Source organism: Artemia sp. Qi Xiang Cuo, chromosome 17, assembly GCF_049724085.1.
Source record: "Artemia sp. Qi Xiang Cuo chromosome 17, ASM4972408v1, whole genome shotgun sequence".
NCBI lineage: Eukaryota > Metazoa > Arthropoda > Branchiopoda > Anostraca > Artemiidae > Artemia > Artemia sp. Qi Xiang Cuo.
In genome coordinates this window covers 60,629,743-60,644,440 of record NC_142810.1, presented here as the reverse complement: position 1 = coordinate 60,644,440, position 14,698 = coordinate 60,629,743, and the positions used below count along the sequence as shown (strand labels likewise).

The 14,698-nt window shown below is 34.5% G+C and overlaps 1 protein-coding gene across 1 annotated transcript in view; it reads left to right on the top strand.

Moving 5' to 3' along the window:
* Window positions 1-14,698, top strand: part of LOC148942427 (protein argonaute-2-like) — a 295,554-nt gene that overhangs the window by 58,810 nt on the left and 222,046 nt on the right. The window contains exons 6-10 of the mRNA XM_089103040.1: window positions 145-255; window positions 791-907; window positions 1,644-1,754; window positions 3,335-3,549; window positions 10,150-10,342. Coding sequence (XP_088959166.1) covers window positions 145-255; window positions 791-907; window positions 1,644-1,754; window positions 3,335-3,549; window positions 10,150-10,342 — 747 coding nt within the window. The remainder of the gene's footprint in view (window positions 1-144; window positions 256-790; window positions 908-1,643; window positions 1,755-3,334; window positions 3,550-10,149; window positions 10,343-14,698) is intronic.

Genomic DNA, 14,698 nt, shown 5'->3' with positions numbered 1-14,698 from the left:
GTCTACTAGGCTGTTTACTACTCAGTTGAAATAGTATGCTTGAATAACGTTACTTCTGGTGCTAAAATTATGTAGTATAATATTTATAACTTTATTCTATCATACAACTTACGTTAAGTATTCAATTGTTTTCTTTTCAATTAGGGATTTCAGGTGAAACAATCTGCTCAGCGTCAACAAGGAATTCAGAGCCAACAACAGACTTGGGGAAATGTGCAACATAAGCCAGCTGCAAGGAGTCAAAGATATCAGGAGGTTTGGTATTTTTCATTATGCCCATTCTCTCTTTGTTATTGACTCTATTTCTCTTTATCCATTCTCTTACACACTCTCTTTCTCTCTTCTTCTTTTTTGCTGTCTCTCTCCTTATTTCTCTCTATCTTTCTCTTTCTCTTCCTTGTCGTCCATCCTCTCTTTCTGTCTCTTTTTTCGATCTCTCCTTCTTTGTCTATGTATCTCTCTTTATTTCTCTCCCTATTTCTTAACCCTCTCTCTCTCTTTACATTTAATTCTTCTTCCTCCCCTCTCTCTCTTACTATCATTTGCCCTCTATCTCCTAAAAATTATATAATTTAAATTTTCGACCACTTTCACTGGAATTGATAGCACGCACAACCCAGTCACTTTTGTTGGTTGATAATAATCTTCAAGGAAAATTAAAACTGATCCCAGGTATTTTTAATATTCATGTCTTAGATCCAGGCGCTGGGTATTCAGTTGTTTGTTCGTTAGTCAATTAAAAAGAGACACTTAGAAAATACAGAGAATAGTGATTTTTTTCAATTATTAGGGAGCTGTGATAAATCGGTCAGCTCAGCATCAGTCAGGAGCCACGCCCCAACAAAAGGCTCGGGGAAATGTGCAACATAAACCATCTGCAGCTGCAAGTGGACATGGATCTCAACAGGTTTGGTATTTATATCCTGTTTTAATGTATATTTGGTTCTCCCTTTTTCTGTGCCTCACTTACATCTTACCCCTATCTTCTCAGCGTTTATCCTATCTAACTGTTTCTTTTCCCTATCATTTCCTCTTTTTCTATTTTTTTTCTCGCTCTTTCTTATTTCTCCTTTTCCCCACTGTTTTTGTTTTGTCGATTGCTGTCTGTCTCCTCTGCTCTATTTCTCTTACTCGGCGATGTGCGGTCTTTTTTTTTATCCCTGTTACTCTCCATATATCTCTCTTTTTCCCAAACTCTCTCTTCCTAATTTTCTCGATTTCTCTCTGGCTCCTGTCTCTCTGTCTCTTCATCTCTTTTTTCTCTCACTCTCTCTCTCCCACTCACTTTCGTTGTATCTATCTTTTTTTTCTCTGTCTCACAGTCTCATTTCACTCTTCTTTGTCTCTCTATGCCGATCTCTCTCTCTTTCCCTCTCTCTCTCTCTCTCTTTCTCTTTCTCACTCTGTTGCTGTCTATTTCTCATTTTCTGCTCAAAAATACTAAAAAACACAGTGTATTGCACCGAAATCGATAGAATTAATTTTTCACATTCATATCGCAGATTCAGGGTCTTCGTTCTATTTGAGTTGTTTGTTAGTCAATTGAAATGGTATGATTGCAAAATATATAGAATTCAATTAACAATTTTTGTATCAAATATTTCACAGATTTCCCCTAAATATTTATTTTTCTTTTTAATTAGAGACCTCAGGTACAACAGTCAGCTCAGCGTCAGACAGAAGCAGAGCACCAGCAGGTAGCATTGGGAGCTACGCAACAACAACAGGCTGTACAGGGTCAAGAGTTTCAGCAGGTTTAGTATTTTTGTCCTTTTTCTCTCTCTTCTTCTTTGTTTTGCTTTTCCTCCCTCCTCTCTCTTTCATGTCTTATCTCTATTTGCTCCCACTATCCTCAATCTCTTAGAAAAAATTATTTTTCCTACTCCTCTCTCTCCAACTGTCTCTTCCAACCTATTTTAACTATACTCACGTTTCTCTCTCTTTTCACTTTGTTCTATCATTTTTCTTGTTCCTTCTTTTCCTTTTCTTATCACCCCTGCTCTTTGTTTTCTCGATAGTTAAGTCTCTCTTCCGTTACTAATTTTTCCCTTTACCACATACACTCTCTCTCTTTCTGTCTTTCTTCTCCTCTCTTTTTCTCTCTCTCTCTGCCTCTGTTTCTTTTTTTCAGTACCATGAAGTTCTTATTAGTCCCCATTCTACTTTAATGGGACGCTAGAGATACACCAGTTGCCTCATTTCTTGTTATTATTCTTTTTTTGTAATAACTGACGCTGAAACGAATTCTTTAGTAAATTAAATATATTTCATGAATTAGTAGACGATTTTTCAAGAAACTTAGTTGAGAAAACAGAAGTGCCCTAACTGTGACTAAAATATAAGAGTAGTTAGTCTCTGTTTGGTCCTACTTCTTTCTGTGACCCAACGCAAAGGTTATCACCGCTGTCTGTCTCCCTCTTCGTTGTAAGATTTGTTTCCAACCTTGTTTCTGGGACCAAATGGGAAAGGGCTAGTAAGGATAGCCCAAGTTTTGCGAAAGAAGGATAATATATTGCCAAAAAATTTCAAATTCTTTTTCAAAAATAATTACAAAACTTCGTTCCTATCGCTCGTGTTACAGGACAATCGGTCGTTGTTTTTAAATGGCGCTGCCATTTTGTGACAAGTCCAATGAAAAAATAGAAGACGGGAATTATATTCTAGTCAACAGCGTGGTTCAAAAGGAATAGTTGAAAGCCTCAGAAGATATTATGACAGATTCTAGCTTATTTCAGCCAAACTTCAGGAGCTTAACGCTGGTTTCAATCACAAATACTAGGCCCTGAACTACCCTATCTCAAACAAGCCAGCCTCCGAGGATGTCAAGTGAAGCAACATAATAGGTAACCGCATTCTGATGGAGGGATACAGTTCTTATAGATATAAAGAAGGAGTTGAAAAGGGACTCCCCACTTCGAAATTAAGAAGTTAAAGGAATTACAAGTAGCTTTAACTTATCAATCCTAATGATGAGAAACCATCAGAATTAGAACGAAATCAACAGTATCACTTAGGAAGGAGAAGATTATTAGAGTACACTTATCCATATTGACAAAAAAAAAACTTATGCACTATTTTGAAAATAAACAGTTTCGAAGTAAAATTTTTATTTGGTGTAACCTCTGCTTTTTTATTGAAACTTTTATAGCTGTTCTCTAGCAAGAAAAGATGGCTCCCATATTTCCACCGTCTTGGATACTCCATGACTTGACTGGCGTGATTATGAAGTTGCTTCCAAATATTTTTTTTCTATATCGAACCCCTTGTTGATTCAAGACATCTCGAAGCATGAGTGGTTGCTCATATTGCTTTCTAACACTTTTTTTTATTATAGAATGTATACAAGCAAGACACACTTCAGAATAAAGAAAAGGAGTTTTCCTCCTTGCAGCCTTGTCCAAGGCCCGATGCTGGAGGTACCCTTGGAAGAAAGATAAAACTGAAAGTTAATCATTTCAAGTTAGAATTAGAAGGTACCAAAAAAGCATACCACTACGACGTTGAAATCAACGAAAATGGAAGACCAATGCCCAACAAAGCTCTACGAAGGTAAGATAAGATTTATAAGAATAGTATAAGCCTGTGTGAAATACGTTTTATCGTTATTTTACCCATTATATCGCCTTTTGTTTACTAATTGAGACATCTGTAAAGCAGAAAAGGACAGAATTAAGGTGATGTGAATGCCCATAATTTTAAATATTGCTCATGTATGAAAGATATTAAGGCTCAGGTAAGTAACTCTGAAAATCCTATGGTCAAAAACTGTTCTAATTGTATTATTCATTTTAGTAGAGGATCAAAAACAAAGAATAATTTAAGAACGTTTCTTTGTTCAGAACAGAGCACGGTGCTATCTATGAGCAAGAAACACGTTATATATTTTAGGTAGCGAAGATGTGCTACTACCTATAGCGCTACCTAATAAGAATGAAAACACTTCAGTACTCACTTATCTATAATTTTCTTTCCCCAGGTCCCTCTTTATGGAAAGGAGTTTTCAAAGAGATTTTGGTTGGTCTCATTCGATTTTACTGTTACTTTTAAGAGTCAAAAGTAATATTAGAAGATGTTGTAAATCACAGATGCACTTACAGAAAATGTTGAAGGTGGCGTTGAACTAAATTCATAGGCAGCGCGCTACTGCTGCTTAAGTAAAGAACGATGTGGGCACAATGTATTTTTTTTGTCCGGCCGGGCACTTCTTATTGAAGGAGTTGTCGTAGAAACTTCGAAAAGGGCTAATTCGATTGAAAATTGGAATGGATAGTGCTCTTTTTAATAGTCAAAAGTGATTGGAGGGCAACTAGCCCCCCCTCCACGCCCATCATTCCCCCAAACACATCCAATTCCAATTTTGAGATACCCATTTTGTTCAGCGTAGTTGATTTCCAGATAGAAAATATATTTTTGAGGAGGATACTCCCCCATAACCCTCCGGGCGAGGGTTTTAAGTTATGCCCTGAGGGCATATAAGAACGATGTTGGTACAATGTAATATGTATTTTTTTTTCCTTTAAAGCAGGGCACTTCATATGGAAGGGGTCGTCGTAGAAACTTCAAAAGGGGCTCATTCGATTGGAAATTGAGAGTTCTAGTGCAGTTTTTAATAGTCGAAAGTGATTGGAGGGCAACTAGCCCCCCCCCCCCCTCCCCACGCCCATCATTTTCCCAAACACATCCAATAAAAATCTTGAGATAGCCATTTTGTTCAGCGTAGTTGATTTCCAGATCGAAAATATATTTTTGAGGAGGACACTCCCCCACAACCCTCAGGGCAAGGGTTGTAAGTTATACTCTGGGGGTATATAAGGTTTTTATAGAAGGCGTTGTCGTAGAAACTTCAAAACAGGCTGATTCAATTGGAAACTCGAAGGGCTAGTACCCTTTTTAATAGTCGAAAGTGATTGGAGGGAAACTACCCCCCCCCCCCCACTCCCCCCACTCCCATCATTCGCCCAAACACATCCAATCAAAATTTTGAGATAGGCTCATCAATTTTAAATTGAGAGTTCTAGAGTTCAGGGCGAGGGTTTTAAGTTATGCCCTGGGGGCATATAAGTAGTGTTATATTAACGAAAGAGAGCGGGTCTATAGGGAATCCATGCAAGCGGGCCCATAGGCAAGCCTTACAAGCGAGCCCATAGGGAATCCATACAAGCGAGCCCATAGAGAATCCATACAAGCGGACCCATAGGTAATCCATACAACCGGGCTATCATTCCAAGCGGTCATTACTGTGTCAATGAAAGAGAGCGGACAGTACCCCTTAATTGTGTCAATCAAAGGAAGCAGACAGTACTCCCACCATACAAACGCACAGTACCTATACCATACAAGCGCACATTTTATGTTTATAAATTTGTATTAATCATTTTATTGGTGTTATATTTGATGTTTTATTGTATGGAAGTCTGATTGTTATTGCCGGGATGGTTATGATATATGGTTGAATATGTGTGTTACTTTGTGATTGATTATACGTATTGTTATATGGTTGGTGTTTTATTAAATTTTTTCTGTATGGATGTTTTATTGTATGGATATATGGATTTTAATAGTTTTTCAGGCTGTTATGGACGTTTTAATGTTAGACATGATTCTTCATTGTAGCATGATTATATGTGTTGACGCTTTTACTCTGATATTGAGCGTGGACATAAAAAGCCCGATACTGAGTTAATATCTCAGTCAATTAGTTGAATTTGATAAGTTTACATTGTTTCAGATTGGAGAAATAAACATTCAAATATTGTGAAAATGAGTATTTTTACACTATTACACCTCGAAGGAGCTGACAGTGATGTTGTGAAGACAGGGGCTCCCAATGTAGCAGTTGAAATTGGAAAGGATTCTCGACTAACATTTGAGTGGGATGAGATGTTTAGCAGATACGTTATACCATTGAGTAAATTTAAGTCACATGAACAATTGTGCTTTGCCGCAAAAGTGAATATAATGTATTTATCATGACTACAGCATAGTTTGAATTTTATTATGAAGCAAATTGAGGAAAATGGATTGACTCACCCAGCGCGAAGAGAGTGAAAATATATTCTTTAATTACATTTCAATAAAAATGTTTTTTTATAATGCTTTTTTTTATTAGACATTCAAGATGATCGTTTACTCCACTTTCTCTCTCTATAGGAGGGGGGGGGGTGACTAATAGGCATTGAGAGTGTGCACAAAGTAGAAACTTGCAATTATTATTTAGTCAATAGTTGGTAGTGGTAGTATCAAGAAAGAAAATGATTGGATTTGAGAAACAGAAGATCTTACGGAATCTAGTAAAATTGGAAAAATGTTTAGTGTTAGATGATGACTTTCTGGAATTAAAGATGATCGACATTCTTAGACATTCTAGATGATCGTTTACTCCACTTTCTCTCTCTATAGTGGGGGTGACCAAGAGGCAACGGGATTGTGCACATGGTAGAAAATTGCAATATTTATTTTAGTCTATAGTTGCTAGTGGGAGTGTCAAGAACGAAAATGATTGGATTTGAGAAACAGAAGATCTTACGGAATCTAGTATAATTGGAAAAATGTTTAGTGTTAGATGATGACTATCTGGAATTATCTCTTCAGTAGACAATTAGCAATGTAAATATGTAATAAACTTTTTCTACAGATTTCCCTGGTACACAGTTTCCATAGTACCAAACAGCAGGAACTTTAATTTCTAGGTAAAGCAGTGCTGAAAACATGTGCAATGACAGGGAAAAACTGTTCATCCTGGTTTTTTTGTTTTTTTCCGTTTTCTATATTTCCTGTTTATTTTCTGTTTTGTTCTGTTTTGTCTTTAGATTTCAAACCTATGTTTTCGGGTAAACAGTTTTTTTTTCTGCGTGTATGTCACTGTGTCTCACATAAAGACTAAAAAACATACATTAAGCATTCATCATAAAAGAAAAGAACGACCACCAGTTAGCAACGTGAAATGCAAAAAAATGTATTTATAGAAACTAGTGATCTGTGGAAAACTTTTATTTTTTCTCACCCTTTGGCTGGTACGTTGCCCTTAGAGCGTTTGATACATCGCTAGCCCTTTACCAAGTTTAGTTACCAGGCTGCGCATATTAGTTGATCTGTCGCTTGATGGCTATTAACTGATAGTTTTTTTGGAATAACTTTCAGAAAGAAAGTTCTAAAATGATGTAGCATCTTGCAGCTGTTTTGCAAACACTCTTTTGTAGGGTGCAGAATATTTATTGAAATCATGTAATTCGAACTTCATGGATACACAGATGATTTATTGATTTTAAATTGTATCCTTTTATTTTTAGAAGAGAAAACTGATTTTGCTTTAAAAGAATTTAAAATTGTTGGTCTCGGTGGTAACTCTCAGAAGACTGAGTTCCTGGAATTCGGTGTCGTGGCATCTAAAAAATAAACTGAATCATAAAAAATTATTTTCTGTAACAAACTCTAATCTTCCCAAGCTATTCAATGAAGTAATTAAGTATAACTTATGGTTAAAATATTGGAAAGCAACCTCCTACTTACAATCGACAAAATTACGAAGTTTTATATATGAGCCGCAGCAAGCTCTATACTATAGAATAACCCTGAATAAAAGAATATTGTTAAATTTATATTCAGGTGTTATGCTGTTTAGTTGTTCAGCTGTGAGCCATTCTTGCTTAGTGGTTGACGTGCAACACTTTTAATTCTAAAATTTTGAGTATAGGGTTCAAGCCCGAGTGTTGCCATTTGTTTGGTTTGGAACGAGGGTTAGTGGTAGATAATTTCAGAGACCACTCTGCCTTTCCATGACGATAAATAAAAGTTCAAATAGGGATAAAATCCCTTTAATCGACAGTATTTCACAAACAGTGATAGAAATTCAAAAAAATACGAGATATTTCGGTCACATATGCAGTGATCGTCATCAGTAGTAAAAGTATTGATGACGATCACTGCACATGTGACCGAAATATCTGGCTATTTTGGGAATATCTATCACTGTCTGTGAAACACTGTCGAATAAAGGGATTTTATCCCTATTTGAACTTTTATTTATCGGGTTACTGGTGCTACTGTGTAAGCATAGCTGGCGTCTACTCAGCTCTGAAGGGTATTTGGAGACATCTGGGGAAGGTAAATAGCAAGGGAGGGTGAAAGCAAAGAATAGCCAACCCCAAACCCCCATTGTACTTTCTGGATGAAAAGCCAAGAACTGGGTATCAGTCTAGTAGGGACTGTAAAGTCCAGTTCTGTGTATTTACTTGCTTTTACCATATTAAGGTATAGCACTTACCTATCTTGTGTAAGTCTTGTCTTTATGGGATGGGTCTTACCATATTATAGGTGATGGGTTTTACCATATTTTACTTGCTTTTACCATATTAAGGTACAAACCTTCCCCATCTTGCGGAAGTCTTGTCTTTATGGGATGGGTCTTACCATATTAAGGGGGATGGGTTTTACCATATTTTACCTGCTTTTACCATATTAAGGTATAGTCCTTCCCCATCTTTTGTATGCCTTGTCTTTATGGGATGGGTCTTGCCATATTAAAGGGGATGGGTTTTACCATATTCTACCTGCTTTTACCATATTAAGGTATAGCCCCTCCCCATCTTGTATAAGTCTTGTCTTTATGGGATGGGTCATCCGAAATTGACCGATCAAGACTTTGGTAAATTTATTGCACATCTCTAGAGGGAAAAATAGAATGATATAGAAAGAAAATTCAGAGATAAATGTAAAATCAGTAGATTTAACTCCAAACGGAAAAAGAAGGAAAAATAAGACTGCCACCTGTCAAACACTTCGTGGTAGTAAACTCTAAGTAATTAGCAACTCGGCCTAATAGTAGCAGCCACTCTAAAAAAAATTTGTGATCGATGAAAATTACTACATTAACATAATTGGCTATTTCTGCTGACTCCAAATATATAAAATTTAATAACTTTAATGCTATCACCAAAAGTTGGAAGCTTCAAAAAATTTGCCGTATTTTTGAAATAGGGAGGACAAACCCCAAAAAGGAAAATGATTTTTAGTGGATTCACCATCAGATTCACCATATAAAAAGAACCCTGTAGCAAAATTTTCAAGCTCTGATCCATAAGAATATGAATTTTGTTTGTCCCAGAAGAAAGATCACTGATGAATGTTTTTGTTTTCTTTTTCCCAGGGGTGATTGCATCAAATCAATGGTCCTAGAAGACCAGTAGAGGGCTCATGAAAACAGAAGTTACAAGACTAGTGCCCTTTATAAGTGACCAAAAATATTGGGAGGCAACTGGCAACCCGCCCACGCCTCCTTTTTTTCAGAAAGACATCCAATCAAAATTTTAAGATAGTCATTTGGCTTAGCATCATTAAAAAATCCAATAGCTGTTCTTCTGGGAATAAAATGACCCCCCCCCCCCAAGGAAAATGCTCTAAGCTATGCAATTTGCCCATTGTCTACATATTGTATTTGTTATTGAGAAATAGACAGAATGTTTATAGGGAGGGAGGATTTCTTCGTGTGGAGGTGGGGAGACCTTTCCATGATGGACAGCAAAATTTTTGGGGAAGAATTTTCAACGGAGAGGGATTTCCTGGAATGCTTTGAAAACTGATCAAAAATTGAATAAGAAACAAAAATTATTTCAACTGAAAGCAAGCAGCAGCATTAAAACTAAAAAAGAGCTAAAAGTAATCTGTAAATGACGGGGGGGGGGCCCCTCATAGGTTTTTGCTCTTGCTCTTTAAGCTAAAGTTTAATTTTTTCTCAATTTTTTAAAACGACTGCAAAAGCACATGGGCCATTGAATTGGAATAAGAAGCTTTTACAGCACTAAAAACTTTAGCACAGAGAATTAGAGTTTAAGGGGGGAGAGGCCCTTTTGCTCGGAACGCTCTCCGTTCATTTTAAACCTAAATGTTTCTCTTTACTTTCTGTTGAAAAAACTTATTTTTTTATTGAATTGAGTTGAAAGCGCAGAAGAAGGCCCATTTATAAGTAAATTTTAAACAATTTGGTTTAATTATAAGAAAAACTAATACCTAGCATCCTAGCTTGCCACCTTTTGTAAGAAACGTAGTCTACTGGCTAAATGAATTTTACTCAGCATTAGAGTAAACAATTGACTAACAAGAAACCCTGATAATAAGCCCCGATATTACCGACCTAAAGACTATTCATTATAGGGAAACTATGCACCATGTGTTTTCAAATGCTGGACTCTCACAATATTTCCCCCCAGACTGTTGTGTTTCTGATGGGATGAAATCAATGTATTCCTGCAGAAAATTGAATTTCGGGGAAAAAGCATTTCCTGTAAGATTTACACATGAGGATAGAGAGAGGGATTTGGAAGTTATTGTTAAATTTGCTGCTGAGGTAAATTCTCTTAAGTTGTATTACTTTTTTTATCAATTCAATTGATAATTTATATTAAAAAAAAAGCTTGTTGTTTAGATTTTACTACTCTATATGCTAAGTTTATTGATATTACTGCAAAACTAGCTAAGCAAAAAGTTAGAAATGCCCCCTTTGATGTTATCAGATAACACAATAGTACAATTACCTCAAAAAGTTGATGGTGAATTATTAATCTTAAAAAACTCTAGGAGTTTAAACAGGTGTTTTTTTCATATTTTGAAGCATTTTAATTTTCATTTTAAGATATACAGAGTGTAAGTGATTTTAAGCTTCATTTTGTGCTAAAGTCAGAAAAATTTTGCTATTATTAATTTTTAATATTTTTTTATAGTTAATAGATAATTTTTATGGAAGAAAATAGCAGTTGGGTAAGGGATTCGTGCGAATGACTCAAGAAAATACAAAAATAAGAGACAACGCTATAGTGTTGCCTATAGTAAAGGCCACACAGCTCCAATGTTTTTGTTTTTTCCCAGAGGCAGTTCATATGGAAAGGGTTGTCATATAAACTTCAAAAGGGTCTAATTCGATTAGAAATTGAGAGTTCTAGTGCCCTTTTTAAGGGTCAAATGTGATTGGAAGGCAACTAACACACCTTCCACGCCCAATATATCACCAAACAGATCCAATCAAAATTTTGAGATAGACATTTTGTTCTACGTAGTTGGTTTCCAGATGGAAATTGTATTTTTGAAATAGAAAACGAACAAAAATTACTTTAAAAAAAAAATCAGAAAAATATATTTTTTAAAGAAAATTAAAGACAATTTTAAACTTAAGCTCAGCAGATACAAATACCTGTTAAAATTCAAACTCAAAACGACCAAAAATTACTATTAAAGAATAAATGAAACCTAAAACCAACAGAAATTAAATAAACAATCATAGCAAAAAACATACAAGTAATAATATAATTGAATAAATAGATCTGAAAGCGAGTAATGCTTAGACTGAATATGAAGATCAAGCTTAAAATGAAAAAAAATATTCCCCTATTGAAGTATAAATGTAACTTAAAGCGAACAGAAATTAAATAAACAGTTAATGCGAACTAAAATACAATAGATATTAATGCAAATGAATAAATAAATCTTAAAACGACTGAAACTAGGATTGAATATGCAAATCAAGCTTGAAACGAACAAAAATCACTACAAAAAAAAGTTTGGGTATCGTCTCCTTCTCTAACTGTAAAAGTCTAAAAACTACTGCGTTATTGGCGCTTCACCAAAAATGTATGCGTCTTGAACAGTCTTGGAAAGTATAAAAATTATCAAATTGAATATTTGATGCATATTGACATTAATTGTTGATAGATCCATCAGTTCAAGCATTTATTTCACTCTAATTTTATTTTTATTTTCAATGGTGTAAGACTGTAAGAACTGGAAAAGAAAATATTTGTAATATAATTTGTTTGAGCAAAACAACGATGACGCAGTAGGCTTTTGGTTCTTATTACAGTTAAGGAAGGCGGCAGTATCTAAACTCTAGTTTGTAGTGAAACTATATTTGTCTTGAACAACTTAAGAAAGAACTAATAAAATAAACTGAATATTTCATATATAATGATATTAATTGCTGAAAGCTAATCAGTTCAAAATTTTACTATAATTTTAATGTTTATTTTCAATATTAAGTACAGAAAATATATTTGCAATAAAATTGGTTTTCAGTAAAGTGCCATTGACGCAGTAGGCTTTAGACTTTTACGGTTAGAGAAGGAGGCGATACCCAAACTCTGCCTAGTAGTGATTTTTGTTCATTTCAAGCTTGATTTGCATATTCAATTTAAGTTTCACTCGTTTTAAGATTTATTTATTCATTTTCATTAATATCTATTGTATGTTAGTTTGCATGGATTGTTTATTTAATTTATGTTCACTATAAGTTTTATTTATTCTTCAATAAGAAAATATTTTTTTCCTTTTAAGCTTAATTTTCATACTCAATCTAAGCATTACTCCCTTTAAAATCTATTTATTTATTTCTTTTATTACTTGTTGTATGTTTTTTCTATGATTGTTCATTTAATTTCTATTCGTCTTGGATTTCATTTACTCTTTAATAGTATTTTCTGCTTGTTTTGAGTTTGAATTTTAACAGGTATTTGTATCTGCTGAGCTGAAGTTCAAAATAGCCTTTACTTTTCTTTGAAAAACTTATTTTTCGGATTTTTTTTTAAATTAATATTCCAGAAAGATGAATATGCTTCAAATAATTTAAGAGTAATATTTTTTAAAGTCAACGGGAGTTGTCAGGTCCTCCATCTTGCGGCTACAGTTCAACTGTTTTCCTGACCAGAGTGGATATTTAAGGAAAAAATTATATAAATCTGGGTGTATTGCAACAAAGTTGTAAAACTGTGTTGAATTTTATCATTTCGTGCTCAAAGTTCTTTTTACCTGGCAACCAAACCTATGTAACCTCCATTTTAAATATATGACACTTTTCAGTTTCCACTTTCAAAGATCTGTAAACTATCCATCCGTGTCACCTATACTGTCTTAACAAATTATTTGGCTAGTAAAAGCAATCGGTTAAAATATTAATTTTCTTTAACTAGCCTTGTCGATTCATGCTCTTTTTTCTACCTAATTGAATTATTCTCCCTTGCAAGTTTCCTGCTGCAGGGCAGCGTGAACCTCAGCACTCTGGAATATCTTATGGATTGAATGGCATCCAATTGTCTTCAGATTTGAGCTGTCCAGCGCCGGATTATGACTGTAAAATTTTTAAGTAATATCATTTGTAATGTTATGGGCTTGTATTAAATAATTTATTTGAATACTTTACTTTCCATAAAAAAACAGTTTGCAATTCACACACGTTCTATTAAAAAAAAAAAAAATGCCCTCACTTAGTCCGCTTGATTTTGTATTCATAGATATTCTGGGATAAACCAAATTTAGTTTGATGGATTTGAGTCCTTTAAAAGGCTATATATATTAAGAAACTTTTCTAAGGAGCCTACCCTAAACACAACTAAATATTATTAAGTAGTAATTGATGCCAAAGCACCAAAAATATACCAGCATATCTTATTTAAGTAATTCAGTAGTTGATAAACAGTTTTACATTCAATTTCCATGTATCTCTAAAAAGCATTCTGAAGTATTATTAGCTATTTTTGAATAGAAACTAATAAAATTATCTTAGTATGTGTTGGTTTTCCAAAGCATAATTTGGTGTACTTCTCAAAGTGAAATTGATAATAGTTACTTAAGATTGTATTTTTTTTTCGTGCAAAAACAGACGAAATACGTAAATTTTTCGTCCATAGTTGCACAGAAGAAACAGAAGGGAAAACCAATGAAACTACAACTTACTTTCTGTAATTAGAACAATAAAAATGTAATTTTTATTTATTAATTATTCTAAAAGTTTATGGATAGACAAATAGCATTAATTATCAAACAGTTCGTGGTAACGATCTGTAAGTAAGGAGCGACCCGGCTCAATGGTAACCGAAATTCTAAAAAACGGAATTTTGATACCAATAGACACATCAAAAGAATTAGATTTTAATTCTGATTTCAAATATATAAGTTTCATCAAGTTTAATCTTACCTATCAAACGTTACGTGCCTGAGAAAATTTGGCTGATTTTCGAAGAAAGGGGGAAAGACCCCTTAAAAAGTATAGAACCTTAATGAAAATCACACCATTATATTCAGCGTATCCGAGAACCCTACTGTAGATGTTTCAAGCTCCTATCTGCAAGAATGTGGAATTTTCCATTTTTCAAACAGTTCGTGGTAACGAACTGTAAAGGAGCGACCCGGGTCAATGGTAACCGAAACTCTAGAAAACGGGTTTTTGATACCAATAGATATATCAAAAGAATAAGATTTCAATGCTGATTTCAAATATATAACTTTCATCAAGTTTAGTGCTACCCATCAAAAGTTACGCGCCTGAGAAAATTTGGCTGATTTTCCAAAAAAGGTAGAAAGACCCCCCAAAAGTTATAGAACCTTTATGAAAATCACACTATCATATTCAGTGTATCAGAGAGCTCTACTAGTGAGTTTTAAAGCTCTTATTTACAAAAATGTGGAATTTTATATTTTTTGCCAGAAGAAAGATCATGGATGCGTGGTTATTTGTTTGTTTGTTTGTTTGTTTGTTTTTGTTTTTTTTTCCCAGGGGTGATCGTATCGACCCAGTGGTCCTAGAATATCATGGGAGGGCTCAATGGAACGGAAATGAAAAGTTCTAGTGCCCTTTTTAAGTGACCAAAAAAAAATGGAGGGCAACTAGGCCCCCTCCCACGCTTTTTTTTTTCCCAAAGTCACCCGATCAAAATTTTGA